We start from the raw sequence: 20820 nt of genomic DNA, 5'->3' as shown, positions 1-20820 counted from the left end.
ACAACCATTTTATTAGTTTTATTAAAATATACGATATTTATTTTGAGATTACTTGGTTTTTTAATAAAAATTCAATTTATAAAAAATGATAAAAATATTTTATAAAATCACTTAACTAATAATTTTTTAACAGACAAAATAAAATATTTTTAGTAGAGCAAAAAGTAAGCAATAGCGACAGTTTTTAGAAACGCCGCAAAAATCATTTTGCTTTAAAATTATAGAGCCATTTTACCCCAAATTTCCCCCCTGAAATCCCTAATCTTCCCATGGCCGACAATATTTTCTCATAGAAAATATTTTATTCTCCCTCCATGTTCCAATCTTTTTAGTTCCCTTCCCATTACAAAACAGTTTTCCATTCCAAACCCTAACAAACGTTTAACAAAAAAACACCCTTCTTCATCGTTTTGAACTCCTCCATCGTTTTCTCTACTTCCCCTCCTTCTTCTGCTCTCCAATGGCTATCCCCGCCGCAAACGTTTAACAAAAAAACACCCTTTTGTTTATACCCAATGCCAATGTATCCACGCGCGTTCCATTTTCCCGTGTCAAGACACTCCCGCGGCGAGAATCCGTTGCTCTGCTTTGCTCAAAGTCCCTCGAAAGTTATCCGCCGTTTCAAGTGAATACTTTTCATTCTTCCTTTAATTTTTGCCTAACAATAAGCTCATCACTCCGTCAATCTTGTTTGTCGTTTTCAAATAGACCCCTTATTTTTGTTGGAGATGTTGGGGCTGTTGCAGGGATAAGATGAGGTCATCGAGGAAGAATCAAGCGTCGTCAAGCAGCGGAGGTGGAGGAGGTGAAGGGAATCAAGACGGGATTACGGATGAAGAAGCTCTTTCCAATATCACCAAACAAAAAGTCGCTGCTGCCAAGCAGTATATTGAGAATCATTACAAGGAACAGATGAATCTTCAAGACAGAAAAGAGAGGTATGGTTTCCTAATCTTATGCTTAAATTTGCTAATACAAGTTGCAAATATATTGAGAAACAACAATATTTGAGTAAATAATTGTTGTTTGTAGATATTAGAGATATAAATTGCTGCAATCGTTACGGTTAACTTATAGAAATCTTTTGTTCATCTTATTTTTAATTGATTTAATTATTTAAAAGTGTTAAGTTTCAAATTACACATGAATTTGATTCGTGTTGCAGCGTGATAGAGATACTTTGATTTGGTGTAATTATATATATAACTTTAGTTTTGATTTAACTTTATACATAAAACGTTAATATGAGCTTTACACAACTAAGAAAAACAAATAAATGGATTAGGACATATAGACTGAAGTATATAAATTCAACAAACATTCGCAGAATGAGATTATATGACATTTTTGTTACTGTTTTTGGTATTGTTCTCCTTATGCAACTGTAAGTTTTTGAGCAGCTGAAATGAATAAAGTTTTTTTGATATGCGAGCATGAGATAATGAGGTGGAAGTAAGGAAGTTTTTTTATATTTGAATTTGGTCTGAGTTTATGGGTAAAATGGATTTTGGGTGAAATCAGCAGAAGCATGAGGCAGGGTTTGCTATCAAGTGGTCTATTGACGAACATTATATATTGGAGGACAGCCTTGAAAAGTATGTGATAATTATTTCTTTTCTTACTGTGTTTGCAAGTCTTCTAATCTGTGCTACTAATATACGAAACCTAGTCCAGGTGAACGAAGTTAATATTAAGTATTAGATTCTCTAATGTGTGTTTTTGCTGATACGTTTTATGGTATAATTGTTTTTAAGGAGGTATTTATTAGGTATATCTTCTTTTTGAGATGAGATTAAGTGCTGGCTTTTACTTTAATGTATTTGTATATAGGTATAAAGATGAGCCAAGTATTATGAAGTACATAAAGATTGCAGCTACCTTGCCTGATAAAACTGTACGTGATGTTGCATTGAGGTGTTGATGGATGCAAGTAAGCTCATTACTTCTTTAATGATGCATTTCTTCCATTATTTGTTCTATTTTTTATTTTCTTGTATCACGTGATTTACTGTGTATGAAAAATTGGTCTGCAAATTATTAGTTTTAATATACTGGTGTAAATGTTCAATTATTAGTTTTGGCATTGACTGCAGCAAGTGTGACTCAATTGATCTGTTAATGTGCTTTTGTTCTTTTTAATTCTTAGACATCATATTTGTGCATTTAAAATCATCTATGAGAATCTTCCTGCTTTACCATTCACATACCGATGCTTCTGTCATTTTTGGTGAAGCTTTATATATACTTTCTATCCATTTGGATGGTGAAATTTACATTCTTTGGTGCTGATGCAGGCCCATGCATGAAGTTACATTTTCAACACAAGACAAAACCAAAACTTCTTAGTCAGGTATATGATAGGTTTGTTTGTCAAATAGAAGTCTATTATCTTTTCTATCTTGAAAATTTTGCCTTAAGAAGTGTATTATCCTGAATATATCCAGAGATTGCATGGTTAGGGTTTACATAGTAAGAAAAAAGGAAGGGAAAATGTGTTTGGAAATCATAAAAGTTAAACTGCTAACTGTGTTGACTATGCACATTATACCAAATAGAACATTTTAGAATCTGTTAGCTTCATAACTTCATTCATACTTTTAGCCCCATTTATTTATTTATTTATTGAAAGTAATGTACATTATACCAAGAAAGCAAATGTACATTTTTTTCTGAAATCTGTCATGTTTACATAATGTTCTTATGCCATTTCTTCAGTACCTTCTTCTATAAAAAGGTAGTTGCTTGCTTCTACCTTCAGTTTTCCATACTTTACTTTGCTTGTTCATGTAAGTCTTTGTAATTATCATTTTCTAAACTACTTTTTCGTTTCTAAATTATGATGCTCAGTTAGTGAATCCGGAGAGTGGCTATAATTATAGAGCTGTCAAAAGATAGACTTCACAAAGGAAGCTGGGTTACTGCCTATTGGACTGTGATAAAGTAAGTATTTATCTTAACACTTTGAATCAATCATTTGTTTTGCATGATATATTTATTGCAGGTAAGTCCATGGAACAATTTTTTATCCTTTTAGTTCATGTTTTATTTTTATTTTTCTATGATTAAACTCTAGTACTCAGGGCAGTAGTTGTTGGGATGTAAAATCTATTGTCTATCTGCCTAAATATATGACAAAAGGCGGAAGTACATATTGGAGATACTCTCACATGCACATTCATTCGTTAAAAACACGATATCTAGTTATTTGTCTTTGAACTGAGTTGGATTGTTCCATGCTTATGTAGGAGCACATGCCCTATGCCATATTTTCGTTTAAGGACCGCCAAGGAAATTCTGAAACTGAAAGCTGATTGATCGGATGTGTATGTCGACTTTCATCAACTACTTTCGAAGGCCTTACTAGGAATTGAAATGGTGTGCAAAGAGATCGCTTCTTCTGATATGATTTTTCAAAATAAATACTGGACAAAGTATGGATATTTCTTGTCAGTTGCATTTACTGCTATTAGTAAAATAGGATTTTCTTCTTGATCTTAGTTTCTTCACTTGTATTAGACTCAACAATGGCTTACATTGCATTGGTGTTGATTTTACCTAAATTTCGAGGTTTACAATTTTTAATTTTTATTAATTATTTACGTTTTCTCACTTTTATTAAATTTTATTATTATTTAAGCTTCATTTATTTACCTTCTTTTATCATTTTCATAGAAAATTTAAGTTAAATAATATTTTTTTATTTATCCTTAAAAGTATATTTAAAGTTCAAATTTAAAAAATAAAACATAATATAATATTTATCATAAAAATAAATATTATTTGATTAAAGTAATTTTTTTGCATGATATGTTTTTAGCGGCGTTTTTGCGAGAAGCGTCGCTAAAGGTTTGTTTTATAGCGGCGTTTGTGCTAAAAAGCGACACTAAAGGTCATGGTCTTTAGCGGTGTTTGCCACAAAAGCGCCGCTAAAGGTTGTGGTCTTTAGCGGCGTTTGCGACAAAAGCGCCGCTAAAGGTTGTGGTCTTTAGTGGCGTTTGTGGGAAAAGCGCCGCTAAATGTCATGACTTTTAGCGGCGTTTATTTCTAAAAACGCCGCAAAAGTTAGTGACGCGTTCAATAGCAGCTTTTTGACAAGTGCTGCAAATACTTTTAACGGCGCTTTTTAAAGGCCTAAAAAAACGCCGCTAAAAGCCTGTTTTGGTGTAGTGAAAGCACGCAAGTGCAAAGACCGGCCTTACATATACAAATAAATCCCTCCACCACACCAAGTTCTCTATAGAGACAATACATATTTGATGATACGAAACAAATGATGTATCATCCACTGACATAATAGAATCTTTATATCACTGTTAAACCAGTTTAGAGATGAGCATATGACCTTATTGATATGCCCACTATGTCCTAGAATTTCTACTAAGTTTAATGAGCTTTTATCATTCAAGAACAGGTATTTATTTTGACAATCACATTCCATTTTCTGTAGTTCACTAGCCATAGCTTTGTACATAACACATAATCATTATGTAACACATAAGAATATCATTAGCCAATATCTTGGCCACATTTCAGTAAACCTATCATCTTGCATATAAGTATAATTTTCATCTCTTAGTTCACATAGTGTTTATTAAAATTATCCACAAGCTTATTTCTATTCTTTAATGCTTCTCACCGAAGTACGTCAATTTCATTGTATAATTAGCACTATTAACATAAACATAAACACAAGCACACATATTAAACTTGGAATAATAGTAATTTCCATGAAAATTACCTTTCAAAACACACTATAGCTAGAAGTTCTTAGAAAGTTTTTTAATCAACAAATTTTTCCTTTCCTTTGCTTGTTCTACCTCTTTCCAATTCTTTTTCTATACAAGCATATAGACATACAATCAATTGCATGAATTTAACATATAATATCCATTAATTTAATAACTCTATCATGAGATGTATGACTCGATTTAACCTTTCAAAGCCTAATGTTCAAAATTCCAGTAATGCAAGTTTTATTTGATCAAACTCAGTTCCAACTATACAATAATCTAGGAGTATTGAGCTATCCAAAAAACATAGTTATTTCAAAAGGTTTAACTCTTTTTTCATCAAGATCACAACTATCCATTCATGGCCACATAACCCATTCTTAACTATAACTTATTTCCCATACAAATACTACCGCATATAAGCTTTTATCCACCATCATTCAAGCTTAATTCAACCAAACATCCAACACCAACCTTTTCTCTCTATTTTTCTATATACTCAACAATGATATCTAAACTATACTTTGAAATTTCAAGTTTCTAGTGAATAGGTCACGTGTATCCATACTTGTTAAGCTAAAATCTATTTAGAATGTAATGTTCCAAAATTTCTAATTTCGTTATTGTGAAAATATGACACAAATATCTGCCAACTTTAGTGGCTATGTGTTTTGGAAGTGTTTGGGAGGTCCCAAGTTCAAGCCTTTGCTTGGGCAAATTTTGGTGTTTTAAATGAATTAGGCCTTACTCTTGTTCAGTAGGCTTTTATTTGATTGTTGGGGTAAATTACATTAGAATGGGTTTGTTGGTCATGTGGTTAAATGATGTGTTATTATGGTGGAGATCTTGTGTTCAAATCCTTATGCAGGCAAGAGTATTTTTTTTTGCTCAGGTTTCAGGATAGAGTTGTGTAATAGGGGGATTCTGAGTAGTGGATGTGTAGTGGGAATTAGGGGAGAAGATTAAAGGATTTTGGGGATTATCAGGAGTTTATTTTATTTTTCCCCATAACCAAATTTTGACTCTCTTTTCCAAAAATAAATTCTGCTGTCTATTCTTCTCTCTCTCCTCTTGCCGAAATTCTCTGAGTTTTTCCATCTTTCTCTTCTTTTTCTTCTTCTTGATTTTTCCCTAATACATTTATTTTCCTTCGTTTTCGCACACGGTTAGTGATCGCTTAGTTTCGGTAAGTGTTTCTCTTTGTTTCTGTCATGAATCTCTTAACGACTGAAGTGGTAATGTTTTTCTCTACGATTTGGGCATAGGGGGAGGCTCAGACAGGTGAATTTGGTGTTCTCGTCTTAACAATAGTTAAACGGAGGGTTATCGTTGGTGGTAAGTTGGGTTTCTGTTCGTTCTTGGTTGTCAATTCGCTTGTAAACCCGTTAAATTGATGTTGAGTATCTTAATTATAGGCTTTGGAGTGCTCGGGGACTGTTTTAGCATCAAACAAAACTAGGTGTGTACCCAAAACGCAAAAAAAAAAAGGATTCGATGAAAAGCTGAAATTGCTTGCTGTTTGGACAACAGTAGTAGGCTAACTTTGAAAAATCGCCTTAAATAGTGGAAATTGAATTAGAGGATGAACAAAATATGAAATTAAAGCTTATTGAGTCTAGTTTATCATAGAAGAAATGGTGTAAGTAATGGAAATGTAAATCGTGAGGTATAATAAACTTTGTGAGACAAGGTCAGATTGAATTCAAGAAACATACTCATGGCAGGTCAATCCAGTATGTTTTTCTCTAACACATACTCATTTATTAATTTTGACATCCCTATGTTAATGACAACACTTTGTCATCAATCAAGTACACATTAGTCACAATGCATTATTATTGTCGAAACCCATAATAATACTCAACTAAGGAATTTTTTTAAGAATAATCATATTATTCTTAGGACTTTATTATTAACCTGTTTATTTATACACACAGAAAATAAATTGAAATAACAATGACAATGTCTTATATTAACAAAGAAGGTAAAATGACTATGTGATTACAGTTATTTCATGATTGGTCTTTGGGCATACTCTACCAGTGGTCACTTCCTATAGATTCTACTTGCCTCCAATACCATCCCTTGAAGACAAAAATTTCGGTAGAACAAGTTGAAAGATTGAATCTGAGGTAGATTCTAGAGTTAAAAAGGCTTCTCACTATAAGAAATATATTTCTCTACCGCTTGGAGGAAAGAACCCAAAATGGTTGGTGAGCCTCAGACTGTTATCTTGGCGTGAATCCTAGAGTGGTTCAGTCTGCCGAAGAGGCATGGCCATTTGGGGTTGATGGCGAGTTAGCTTGGGTTCTGGAAACACAAAAATATATACACTTTTTCATGCCCTTTTTAACTCAAATTCATGCATTTTCGAAGTAATTCTTGTCGAAAAATATAATATAATTATAAAATAATTAAATTGAACTTAAATTACTAACATATTGAATTTTAATTAATTTTATAATAATTTTTTATAAATTTTGATTTAATTTCGACAGATTTGCACAAAGGGTGAAAATTGGCTTGGCAGGCACTACTATAAGCGCAAATTCGGGAAGTGATTTTTGAAGCATTGAGGCGAATTAATTTCTCAGCCTAAGACAGTTCAATTGATGAGTATTAATACATAATATAATTAATTTTAATTTTAATTCAATTTATTTTGGGTTAAATAATTATTATTAATTAAAATATGAAAAGAGGTCCAATTGTGCTAAACCTAAAGACCTGTCCAACTGAGCACATGGGCTACCCAAAACCGTCCAACATGCTGACCCAATCAGCTTAAATTAGCTGATTATTTTACTTGCAACTCAGCCCTTGAATTTTTCTTGAAATTGTATTCAAATTCCTCAACTTATCAAGCTTTTGTAGATTTTCCCCTAGCTAAATTTAGCAAGTTTGAAACATTCAAACTTGCTACATATGTGGCCGGCCAAGTGGGGTCTATGGCTACTGGATTTTTGCTATTTTTAGCAGCCAATCCTACCTATAAATACCCCCCTTTGGTACTCATTTCAACACACCTCTCAGAGCTCTCATTCCACACTTCTCTCTCACTTTCACTCATTTTTCTCCTTTATTTTCCATTTTTCTTTCTTGTCCCTTCCTTGCCAATTTCCCTCATGGAAAAGACCTATTCAACCACCTTGGGTAGCAGCATTAAAGTGCTTATAGAACCCTCAGTTCAATAAGAACAAGCGGAGAAGGAATAGAGCAAACTAGTCAAGCTTCAGAGAAACACCGGATTTGATTCTAGTTTACTATCCTTTAATTTTTATTGTTTTTGTTATGAACATGTCTATGAATATTTTTTGTTGTTATTATAAATTTAATTAACATGGCTTAAATTTAAATCGTGTTAGGTTGATTGCATTTCGTCCACTTAAGTTATTACAATTATGTTTGTATTGTTATAAGTCTTGATAAATTGTTTGATTAAGTAAAACCATGATTATGTTAGTCCTGCATTACAATTGTAAGGTAACTAATGAATTAATTATTAATTGTGTTGAAATTGTAATTAATTGATACAATACTTAACTAGTGCAAGTTTAATCTTCTAAGGTAGTGAGGATTAAATTAGCGACGATGATTAAATGGTACATTAGCCTTGCATAACTTGCAAGATTATTGTGATTAAACCGTTTCAATGTAGGAATATATTGTTACCTCACTTAATATTTTACTTTCTTATTTAAATTGATTAATTTTTGAATTGACATAGTGATATGTTCAAGAGATTAGTTAATTTAGTAAGTCTCAGATGTGCTATAGTGAACAAATTACCAAGTTGCCGTGAATTTATTCATAACAACATGAACATTGTTTTAGTATTATTAAGTTAAGAAATGTAATTAATCTAACACAATTATGTCATCTTGATTAAAACCATCTTTTGAATTCGTGCATTGAATTTTTTATTTTTTTTACTTAGTTAAATTTTAGTTTTTAATCACTTCCTCAAAATCAAAATATTTTTAATCACCAAAGTGTTTGGAATCAATTTCATAAATAATTTTCTTAAATAGTCCCTATGGGTATAATAACTTGACATTTACTTTCACTTTATTACTTGTTGCGATTGTGTACACTTGCACATTTTCGTCGTTCCAGGTTCTCGTTGGAAAATGGAGGGAGCCCACTGATTTCTTCTACACCATCTGTAATATTCCTCTCCGTTGTTGGCTTACCTTAACTCCGGGGTTCATGGGTGAGTCTTTGGGTAGTGGCTTATTTGAAAACTTTGTCGACACTATTGTTGTTGACACTGTTGTTCTTGCAAGTCCTACTCTTCTCTTGCCCCCGACACTACTGTTCAAGCCTTGAGTCATGGATGTAGAGGCTTTGTTTAAGAGCGCACAAAAAGCCATGGATGATGTTGATTCAAGCTTCTGAGCTGGTAGTTGTAGCCGTAAGAGATTGAGACTCGAAAAAGGACTCCTCTCGTGCTGGGGAGAGCAGTGGCAAAGGGTTGTACTGCTGCAAACTGGGCAAACAACCCATTCCTCCCGAGGATGAATCCCCTACTCCCTTTCCGGTGCCCATGACAACAGTGATTATCCGAATAGAATGTGAAAGCAGAAATATAATGGCAATAACAAGAGTGATTATCCGAATAGAATGTAAACAAAGAAATAAGCAACTAAATATGTTGTGACAAATAAACTACGAAAAAAAATAAGGATAGAGTGATGTTGATTCGGAAGGTCAAGATTACCCAGAGTCAACCTTAACTGTCAATAATGCCTTGGCAAAATTGTATCTACTTTACTGCACAGAAAAGTTCTAAAATGACCTGCCTCTTGCAAGAGCAAAACCTCAAGTTACCTTTCATCTGTTCCTCCTTGGCTTTTTACGTATCTTGCATGGGTTCCTCCTGTATGATCGTAACTTTATGTCTACAATTGACTACAAGTGTCTATCAAATATTATCTCATTTCATTTAATTTTAATCCAACCAATCCAACCCTTTCAGAACTAGAATCAGTTTATAGTATGCGAACAACCTTCTATGTCTAGAGATTGTTTGCATTTTAATTAAGAAATATAAAAAATCAAATGAAATAGTAAAGTAAATTAGATATATACGCCATCCATAAAAATAGTTAAGGTTTCATTGAAAGTAATCCCAACCCTATGAGATTTAGCTCATGGGCTGGGAAATAAAATTCCAAACCAAAATATTATTTGACATTGCATTTAACTACTGCAATTAATCTTTCGAAGGAACACTAATGGAAATAACGGAAGAACTACGGAAAACAGCTTTTGCTTGCCCGATCCACACTTCGGTATCACAACATCCTATGATGGCTAAGAAGAACTGCCTTCGACTTCCTTTCCTTTGTGCAGCCGAACCCTTAGTCACGCTTAAGGATCTCTCTCACTCTTTTTCGCCCTTTGTGAGGCTCCATTCATTGGCTTTTATAGAAATATTAGGCTAGGTTCAGCTAACAGGTTGTGATTATCTTCTCCTCTTTTAGGCGGATTTATCTGGTACAAGTTTGAATTTGAAATGGGACTGTTGCGCGAAAGTTGTTGACTTGGTCTTCCCGACATTGCCACACATCCATGATGGCAAACTATCTGCACTTTTCCCTTTATTTCCTCATTCCAAAACCTATTCTTGCCACACACAAAAAAAACTCTACTGCAAGCAATTAAAAACACCTAATTCCAACGGTCCAAGTCCTAATGCAATATTAAAAATGCTAACTAAAATTTCCTAAAATACAACAAAATGTACTTAAGTACAAGCAATTAGCTAGGTCTAAAGGAATGAAATATAAATCTTTTCAAGAGTTATCACACCCCCAAACCTGAGTTATTGCTTGTTGATACGAGATCAAAGGCTCGACAAATGCGTTCCAAACTAAATGGGACCATTCAGGAGTTTGTTAGCAAGGCCTTAGATGCGTACACGAAAGAACGGGAAAATCAAGATTTCAAATCTTGGGAATCTTGGTCCAAGAAACCAAATCTTGCAGCCAAAGTGCATTGGATCTCCGTTACGAGCATCAATAATTCAATTTCGGTAAGAGATGGATCACAATCCCAAATTCTTGAAGGCAAGGCCCAATAAAAAGATTCTAAGCCCAATCAAGAAATCCACCCATACTTAGTCGAAAATCAGGCCAAATTGTCAAAGTGGCCCAAGTTGTAAAGTTTTATATTTATTTATTTATTTTACTTAGTTTAAATTTTTATGTAAATATTCAGTTCAAGAGTCCCAAATAAAGACCCTAGGCCGAATTTCCATATTAAAATAATTAGGAGTTTTTTTTTATTTTAGTTTTCTAATTAGATTAGGAAAACACTTGAGAGGCCTATATAAAGGCTTGGCCGGCCACCTTGTTATTCATTTCTCAATTATATCAAAAATTTCAGATTTGTTTAAGTGCAAAATTCTCTTTGAGTTTTTTTCTCCAAGAATTCTCTCTTGGGTTTTCTTTAGAAGTTGTTTTAACAATCTTTTGATTGTGGGAGCCATCTTCAGCCTTCTTCTTGCCATTGATATCCTTTGGAGGGGAGATTAGAGCCGTTTGAAGGGAGTTGTGAGATCTTTCGGGATTTTAAGGCTTCTCAAGACTTATCTTTTAATTTCTTGCTGTCAATTCTTTCTTTATTTCTGCTTGTGCCGAATCTTTATCTAATTTATTTACTGTTCTTATTGTGTTTCCAGCCTTTTTTCTATCTTAAAGAATCAGCCAAAAATCCCCAATTTCTAGGGTTCTTGCCGATTCATCCATACTCTTTTTGGGTGAAATTAGATTGCCGAAATTTGGGGAAAACTATCTTGGTGTTCAATTGGGCAGAATCGCCGGATATTATCGGCGATTTATTAAAAACTTCTTCATTATAGCATCTTTGATGCCTAAACTACTACAGAAAAATGTTAGTTATGTTTGGACTGAGAAATGCCAGAAAAGTTTCAAGCGATTGAAGAATATGTTAACTGAAGCTCCTATTTTGATTTAGCCAAAATCTGGGAAGTAATTTATTGTATATAGCGATGCGTCTCTTTGTGGTTTAGGATGTGTTTTGATGCAAAGTGGAAAAGTAATTGCCTATACTTCTAGGTTGTTGAAGCCTTATGAGCGCAATTACCCGACACACAATTTGGAGTTAGCTACAGTTGTTTTCACTTTGAAGATCTAGCGACACTATTTGTAAGGGGTGAAATGTCATATTTTTACTGATCATAAAAGTTTGAAATACCTAATGACTCAAAAAGAATTGAACTTATGTCTGCGCAGGTGGCTCGAATTATTAAAATATTATTATTTGGTAATTGACTATTATCCTGGGAAAGCTAATATCGTTGCAGATGCATTAAGCCAGAATTCTTTATTTGCTTTGAGGGCTATGAATGTAAATTTAACATTAGCGCGTGATGGTTCTATTTTGGCTTGGTTGATAGTAAAGCCGGAATTTTTATTGAAAATTCAAGAACTTCAGAAAGATGATTCAAGTTTATTATCGAGACTTGAATTAGTGAAAAGTGGTCAAAAGACTGATTTTAGTATCGGCGTTGATGAATGTTTGTATTTCCAAAATCGACTGTGTGTACCAAATGATTTTAGATTAAAATGAAAGTTGTTGAATGAAGCTCACAATAGTGTTTATTCAATTCATCGTGGGAGTATGAAAATGTATAATGACATGAACTGAAGTTATTGGTGACCTGGTATGAAGCGAGAAATAGCAGAATATGTGTCCCGATGCTTAGTTTGCCAACAGGTGAAAGCTGAACATCAGGTACCATCGAGTTTGTTGCAACTAGTAATGATTCTTGAGTGGAAGTGGGAATGAGTTACCATGGATTTTGTTTCAAGATTACCTTTGACTCTAAAAAGAAAAGATTATATTTGAGTTATTGTTGATAGATTAACGAAATCATCTCATTTTCTACCCATTCGAACTAATTATTCACTTGAGAAATTGGCAGAATTATATGTTTCAGAAATTGTGAATTACACGGCGTACCATTATCTATTATATCTGATCATGATCCAAGATTTACTTCTAGATTTTAGGGTAAGTTACACGAAGCTTTAGGCTCGAAGTTAAATTTTAGTACCGCTTTTCATCTGCAAACAAATGGTCAGTCGGAGCAAATCGTTCAGATTTTAGAAGATATGTTGCGATGTTGTATCATTGAATTTGAGGGCAGCTGGAAAAAGTATTTGTCATTAGCTGAATTTATGTTTGCTTGTAGATACCACACTTAATTATATACATTTTATTTACATGATTTATACTCTAAACATTCGCACATTTGGAGGCGGTCACACCCCTCATTCGACCCGACTGTCAGATCTTAGCTATAGGATACTACAATTGTCGTCGGAGCAACTACCTTCATTTATACAGTAAATGTCATTTAAACATACAATTGAACATTAAACACGTTTACGTTGAGTTACAAAATCAAAATCAAGCCTTAATCAAGCTTACGAAAGCTCTTTTTGTTGACTCAAGCACAAAATAAGACCAAATAGTAAAGTTTTAAAATCTCAGGGTCGACGTCATTATCTAACTTCTTCCCCATCATGACACCACCAAACAGTTTGTCACATCATGATCTCAAGCCACTCGACGTCACGGCGTGACTCACTATTGATCGATGTTGCGACAAGAAAGTTTGCTCGTCAAGACGAGGACCCTATTTTTCGTAATGAATCGTTTAGTACCTATTTCGAGTTTACCAGCTAAACCATTTTCATATACATAACATATCACCATTTTAACCTAAATCAAACATACCAAAACATGTCAAAACATACCATTTAACCATTCAACCAATTCAATATAACTTCAATTTAGCACATAACATACCATTTTAATTTGTTCAAGCATAAACCATTCATCTAACAAGCTTGACATTCAGGAATCAACTTTTCATCTATGTTAATCTATGTTCAATCATGCTTTTAAATGCCAAGCATAACTCAACCAAAATTTTCAAAACATACCAATTTCATTAAACATTTGTATTGCCAAAATCATGCATAAACTAGGTTTCAAGCTATATCAACATTCAAGGTTAACAAATACATAACACCTATATACATGCCACAATTTTGGACATTAAACGATCAAATGACTAACAATTTAAAAATGGGATAGTGAGAGCTTCTGGACAATTTGTTTGACACGTTCTGCAAGTTGACAATCTATAAGGAAAGGGAAGCAACAGGGTAAGTATATTGAATGCTTAGTAAGTCCATATGAAATTTACTTAACTTACCTTGACATTTCAACAATCTAAACATTTTAAAGGCATTGGCATCCTTTAGCATACTTTGTAGTATCATATGCAAATATAAAACCAATGGGTAGTCAATTTATCTATCAAGAACTTATAACACAAATCATATACAACAATTCAATTGAGTAACATGCAACAACCATTTCATAATCAATTTGAAAACATATGTAATCCAATTAATATTCAATCCATTTCAATAATTCCATTTCCATTAGGTTACATTTTCACCTGGGAGAACCTTAGTAAATCAAACTCGGATACATGAGACTATTTTGCCATACAAGCCGACAATGATCAAGGTTGTTCACATAAGCTGACATTTATGAATTTTCTCACATAAGCTAACATCATATTGAGGTTACCAGTCTAGGCTAAACCAAAGATACATATAAACCGAGAATCCGCAACAAATGTCGGATCTCATATAATCATGTAAATCCCTGATCGATTCCATATTTGACCCTAATGGCAGGCCATGCGTATCCTAATCTTTTACTAAGTTCACACGGGCATCGCTATCATAATCATATCATTTCAATCCTTGAATCAGTCTACATATTTTACACAAATCCTGTAAACATTCAATATTCATATTGGTACTTTGTACCAATTCATAATAACCATAATTTCATACTTTTACAATTCAGTCCACATGATGCCAAAATCACCAATTTCACATTTATATAAACTGATAAGCAAAATAAACATAATTCAACCTAGCATCGAATAAAATAGTAAGTTCCATAAGAACTTACCTGGTAAAACAACAAATAAAGGAGTTTTTAAGGATTAATCAGTAATTTTTACTTTTCCCCGATTATCTTTGGTTTGGTTCTATTCTCAATCTATACAATTATTCAATTCAATTTATCAATATCAATCATTTTATAACATCTCCTAATATCCATGAACTAGTTAAATTTCATTTTTCGAATGCCTCTAATTTTTTGCATTTTAGTCAATTTAGTCCATAACACTGAAATTGCTGTAGCTTTCAATTTTGAGCTTTAGTTTCGAACCCGATCTCAACTACATTCTTTTAGGACCCTTTAATATCTATAATTACAAAAATTTCACATCAAAAATTCAATTTATTCACTTTAGTTCTTTTGACAAAACTAGTAATTAAACTTTATAATCTAGTCCTTTTTCACACCTAAGCTTAAAATCTATCAATTTAACATCAATTTATTTAAGAAACAATCTATGGAAACTTTCAGAAACTTTAAAATTTTTAAAAATTGGCACATAGGCTAACTAAATCAAGCTTTTATAACCTCAAAAAGATAAAAAAAAATACAAGAAAATAACTTAAAAATCATACCTAAATAAGGGTCAAATGCTAGAGGTTTGCAAATGACTTTCTCTAGGTTTTCTTTGGTGTACATTCGAGAGGAAGAAGAAGAAAAATAAAGATGACAAGCACTAAGTTGTCTTTTTTACTTTGGTTAAAATTAATTAACCTAGTTTTATTTACTTAACCTTAATCGATTTAAGCCTTAAGCATAATTAACCCAAGTGAGTGGAATCTAACATCATCCACCACCGTTTGGCCATTTAGAAATGGTCTAATTACATATCTAGTCCTTTGGCTATTTAAAAATCTATAGCGATAAACTTTTACAATTTAGTCCTTCTACCTTAATTAACTATCAATTCAACAAAATTACCAAACCAAACTTTAATATATTTCTATACTAGCCTCGTAAATATTAAATATTAATATTTACGACTCGATGTATGAGAATGGGGTTCTGAAATCGTCGTTTCTGAACCACTGAAAATCGGCTTGTTACACATAATAGGGGTTGAATTATTTAATTATTCTTGACAGCTTATATTGTTGTACGAGTAACTATTTATGTGTAAACTTGAAATATAATATTTAAGATTATTGGTTGAAATAGGGATTTTGTGGGGGATTTTTTCATAGGATCAAGAAATTATAAATAGGTATTTTGAAAAGAAATTATAAATAAGAGAAAAAAATAAAGCAAGAATCGAACTTGCTTGGCGAATTCCCTTTTTCAATTTCTTATTCTCTTATGGTTAACTGGATGAGTGTTAATCCTCTTAATTTAGTGTTTTAATAGATAAAGAGATGGTATGGGATGTCTCAAATAGGGTTGGTCAACAATGGAGGCGGTGATGTTTGTTGATGGGTTTGATTTAGTTGACAGTAGGAATGCTTATGGTTATTGGTTCTCGGTTTAGGTTGGGTTATGGAGTATATTTATCAAGGTTAAGAGTGGAGTCTCGAATGGTGGTGAGGATGGAGTTAAGATTGGATCTTTGGGTTTCATTTTGGATAAAGTAGAAAAAAAATAGCCGGGTTGGAAGAGGGAATAAAGTAAACAAAAGGTTAAAAAAAGATGTATTTAATTATGTGGCATTGACGTGGATAACACGTCAACATTTAACAATAAAATTGTACCAAGCGTATTTTCGTTACACCTCTAATGGTGGATAATGACATAGTGATTAAAATGTTACAAAATGATAGCATTAATGATTAAATTATAATAATTAAAATAAGTGACTATAACACAAACTTAATCAAACGTAAGTGACTATTTTTATAGTTTATATAAGATCATAAAAACTGTAGAAGTATTTTGCAAAATATTAAAGTGAAATGTTAAAATTGAGGGTAAAAGGTCCAAAATGAAATATAAAGGACAAAGGCTGAAAGGGTAAAATCAAAGTGGGCAATGTAGTAAATGTAGGATTATAAAGAACTGTTTGGTAACGCCGCGTGTTTCTGTCTCATCGTAAACATTCAACTCCCCACTTCCGGATTTTCCTAGGCAAAAACAGTATATATAAAAACAACAACCCAAACGTGACTCTAAGCCTCTCCCCACCTAACCCACCTGCCCTTTTCTTTGTAATAATCGAACTCCCCTCTCGTCCTCTTTCCCGATTTGTCTTCTTCATTGCCCCACCATGGCTTGTGTTAGCTTTGCTAAACTCAACGCGCCGTCATCGTCTTGGATCGTTGGCCAGCAGTCTCTCCCTCAACGCTCCGGATCATCCGCTCGGCTCGCCACTCGCAGAGTCTCACTCCCGATCCGTGCTGGCGCTTACACCGACGAACTCATCAAAACCGCCGTTAGTGTTTTCTTTGTTCTCTTTTATGTTTCTACTAGATTATTTCATATGATTTTTTATTAGAATTTTTTTTGTTGGCTAAAGATCTATCATTAGTCGTGAAATCCAATTATTTTTCTTTAACCTGTAAACTGTGATTCAGTTTTGCTTGTAAATCAGTTGCATCTGCGATGAAATAATTATAAAAATGATTTCGTTATTTTATATATTAGTATTTGTTTTCATATATAAAAATTCTGGTTTTCTGTGTCTTTCCGTGACTACAGGAAGCTTTAAGATATTGATGGAGTTCCTTTCTAAATACGAAGTTTGATTTATGACTCCTTTAACTAGGGACATTATAGCTGTTCTTTTTCATTGATGCTTGATGGAGACATGGAGATTTAAAATTTTAAATAGCCGGGTGCAGCACAATATTACTTTCGTTATTTACTGCAATTAATCGCAACAATATTTATTACGTTTGAAACTGTGACCGATTTGCAATCATAATTTGAATCCACGAATGGAGAATTATATGAGAGAATTTTTGGGTTGGCAAAGTTGCCTGATGAAAGGAAACTGTGATAAATTGTTTTCTATTTGTTTCTTTCTATGGTGTAGAAAACTATTGCTTCACCTGGTCGTGGAATACTGGCAATTGATGAATCGAATGCAACATGTGGGAAGAGATTATCTTCTATTGGCTTAGACAATACTGAACCCAACCGCCAGGCTTACAGACAGCTTCTGCTCACAACTCCTGGCCTCGGAGAATATATTTCCGGTGCCATTCTTTTCGAGGAAACACTTTACCAGTCAACTACAGATGGGAAGAAGTTTGTTGATGTCTTGCACGACCAGAAAATCGTACCTGGCATCAAAGTAGATAAGGTGACACTACCAAATTTCTACATTTATATGCGTATGAATTCCTTTTGATGGTACTCATTAACTCAATCTTTTATATTCACGTGTTTCAGGGTTTGGTTCCTCTACCTGGATCAAACAATGAATCTTGGTGCCAAGGCTTGGATGGATTGTCATCAAGATCTGCCGAGTACTACAAACAAGGTGCTCGGTTTGCCAAGTGGTAAGTCAATTTTATGTAGTTAACTTGTACCTTTTGAAGTTTAAATGGAAGTTCTGATTGGTTTATAACACCTTTATATATATATATATATATATATATTTACAAATACATACATACTTGCTTTACATTTCTCATTCTCGAAATGTTATACTGTTAAATTACTCAGGAGAACAGTAGTTAGCATTCCTTGTGGTCCTTCTGCTCTGGCTGTTAAGGAAGCTGCATGGGGACTTGCACGTTATGCTGCCATTTCTCAGGTATTGTATCACATTTTATCAGTTTCTTATAACTTGCTAAACCAATTGCAAGGCTTGTTATTTCCCTACTCAACTTTGAAGTTTTTGGAATTCTAAACAACCAATTTGCTTCATATGTGAATGGCAATTAGATTAATTTTCTATTGCCTTGTCAAATTTTGACATGAGTTGTGTGTTGGCTACTTTTGCCGGTACATGCTCTTATTTTATATTGTAGTTGGTTTGTGTATCGAGCTCAATTGTATATTAATGTGAATTAATACCCAGGACAATGGTCTTGTGCCAATAGTGGAACCCGAGATTCTTCTGGATGGTGACCACCCTATTGAGAGGACTCTTGAAGTAGCTGAGAAAGTTTGGGCAGAAGTCTTCTACTACTTGGCTGAGAACAATGTTATATTTGAGGGCATCTTACTCAAGCCCAGTATGGTAACCCCAGGAGCTGAACACAAGGAGAGGGCTAATCCTGAGACTATTGCCAAATATACGCTCACAATGCTGAAAAGGAGAGTTCCACCAGCTGTTCCAGGAATAATGGTACCTAAAAATCCTTTTTCACATTTAGCCTCCATTTGTTTGATGTTCTCAGATTTAGTTTTTTACTTTTTCCTTTTATTTCTAAAAAAGGAACCTATATGGAATTCAGTTACTTTCCCGGTTGATGTGGACAGTGAGGTTGATATTGGCATGCATAAGTAAACCTTAAATGATGTTTGGGTGAACTGACGTGAAAAAATTATCAAAGCCTGTAGTTTTGGAAGTTCATCGTGCAAGTTCTTACATCTTGATTCATAAAGCTTGTTTGATATTTGCTGAAGTTTTGATTAACGAAAAGGTGTGTGCATTTGTTTATCTTTGCAGTTTTTGTCTGGAGGACAGTCGGAGATGGAAGCCACATTGAACTTGCATGCAATGAACCAGAGCCCCAACCCATGGCACGTTTCTTTCTCTTACGCACGTGCATTGCAGAACACTGTGCTAAAGACATGGCAAGGACGTCCAGAGAATGTTGAAGCTGCACAGAAGGCTCTTTTGGTGCGTGCAAAGGCAAACTCTCTGGCTCAACTTGGAAAATACTCTGCCGAGGGTGAAAGTGAAGAAGCCAAGAAAGGAATGTTTGTTAAGGGCTATACCTATTAAGGCGTAAGACTCTGTAATTTCTGGTTTTTGGGCATCTATGGCTTTTTGTGTGGGGATTATTACTTGCTGTTAGATAAGTCTTTTACATATGATTGTTATGCCTCCTGAAACTAGGGAGGTTGAATAAATTACTTGGGAGAGTAGAAGAAACAATCCTCGAATCACTTCCCTTGACGCCTTTTGAACGAAACAGGTTCATATTTAAGATTGTTTATTTGGCTGGTAGATCGATTCCAATCCATTTTAGGCTTAGATGATTTTGTATTTCGATGTGTGTGTGTGTGTTTTTTTTAAAGATATTTCAAGTTGGGGTTATTGCTGTTTTCCATATTCAGGTTGGCTTAATTTATTAATTTCTAAAATTAAATTAAATTAAACTAGATTTTCTGTAATCCAGCTTTAGTTTATGGTGAAACAAACTTGTAAAGCATGAAAATAAATTTAAAGTTAGAAGTTGATAATTTGTGTGATGTTTTTGTTAAATTATATGGTTATTTATTAAATAAATTCAAGTTACAAATTTGTTTCATGCTTAATATACATACCCTTTTAGATTCTTTGGTTTTGATTGGTGGTATGTAATTGGAAGTACAGCAAAATCTTATGAACCAATAAAAGATTGGGGTTTCAATCTGTTTGTGGTTTTTATATATTCTTTTAATGATTTTTATTTGATTCTTTTAAACCAGCAGTTCAACCAAGAATTGATTATCTAATCTTGCACAAGTTTCCTTTTTCTTTCTTTTTTGTAATTTGATTATCTGAGAACAAACAATTAACAGAGAGGGAAGCTAAACATTTTTTATTCACAAACTATAGCCCTCAAAATAGGCTCCTGAAAGCCTGCGCATATCAACTCGAGTGCGTAATATATTCGAGTTCGAGAGGATTCAAATTTGAAACTCGAAATTATAACTAAACAATCATAATAAACATTAATAGTTAATATAATTTTATAATACGACTTAAATAAAAATAAATGATAATGCTTTATTTTCCGAAAATGTATACAAAAGTATTCCATATTTATATTAAAATTTTATTAGTAGGAAAATAATTAATAATAATTTTTATGTTAATATTATAAAGTGAAATAATTTTTAAAAATATTAATTTAATATTAATACTATAATAAATATATAACTACTATAATATAGATTATAATAAAGATACAATATTACATGATATTATAATGTTTAATCTTTGACACATATATATAAACTATTAATTTATTAT

At 33.2% G+C, this 20820-nt stretch overlaps 1 protein-coding gene and 1 long non-coding RNA gene across 5 annotated transcripts; both read left to right on the top strand.

The window, feature by feature from the left end:
• The first annotated feature begins 239 nt into the window (after positions 1-239).
• On the top strand, positions 240-3609 carry LOC105766090 (uncharacterized). 4 transcript variants are annotated; one of them, XR_001124990.2, is made up of 6 exons: positions 240-938; positions 1525-1595; positions 1831-1930; positions 2295-2350; positions 2848-2940; positions 3246-3609. It is a non-coding gene; the product is annotated as an uncharacterized LOC105766090 (long non-coding RNA). The 4 variants fall into 4 exon arrangements; XR_008196426.1 differs by having other exon boundaries at positions 1522-1595; XR_008196425.1 differs by lacking the exon at positions 1525-1595 and having other exon boundaries at positions 244-625; positions 747-938.
• A 13234-nt stretch (positions 3610-16843) lies between these two features.
• On the top strand, positions 16844-19914 carry LOC105766089 (fructose-bisphosphate aldolase 3, chloroplastic). The gene is made up of 6 exons (XM_012585418.2): positions 16844-17115; positions 17719-17988; positions 18078-18187; positions 18354-18444; positions 18712-18981; positions 19306-19914. Exons 1-6 carry the CDS (start codon positions 16951-16953, stop codon positions 19582-19584), a joined length of 1185 nt encoding a protein of 394 aa, XP_012440872.1. The 5' UTR covers positions 16844-16950; the 3' UTR covers positions 19585-19914.
• The last annotated feature ends 906 nt before the right edge of the window (positions 19915-20820 follow it).

Source organism: Gossypium raimondii, chromosome 5, assembly GCF_025698545.1.
Source record: "Gossypium raimondii isolate GPD5lz chromosome 5, ASM2569854v1, whole genome shotgun sequence".
In the NCBI taxonomy this organism is placed as follows: domain Eukaryota; kingdom Viridiplantae; phylum Streptophyta; class Magnoliopsida; order Malvales; family Malvaceae; genus Gossypium; species Gossypium raimondii.
Note: the sequence above shows the minus strand (reverse complement) of the source record. Positions and strands in the feature narration are given on the sequence as shown.

Coding starts and splice junctions, on each gene's coding strand:
- LOC105766089 (XM_012585418.2), top strand. CDS start 16,951: ATGGCTTGTGTTAGCTTTGCTAAACTCAACGCGCCGTCATCGTCTTGG. Junction 17,116..17,718: donor ACGAACTCATCAAAACCGCC/GTTAGTGTTTTC, acceptor TCTATGGTGTAG/AAAACTATTGCTTCACCTGG. Junction 18,982..19,305: donor CAGCTGTTCCAGGAATAATG/GTACCTAAAAAT, acceptor TTATCTTTGCAG/TTTTTGTCTGGAGGACAGTC.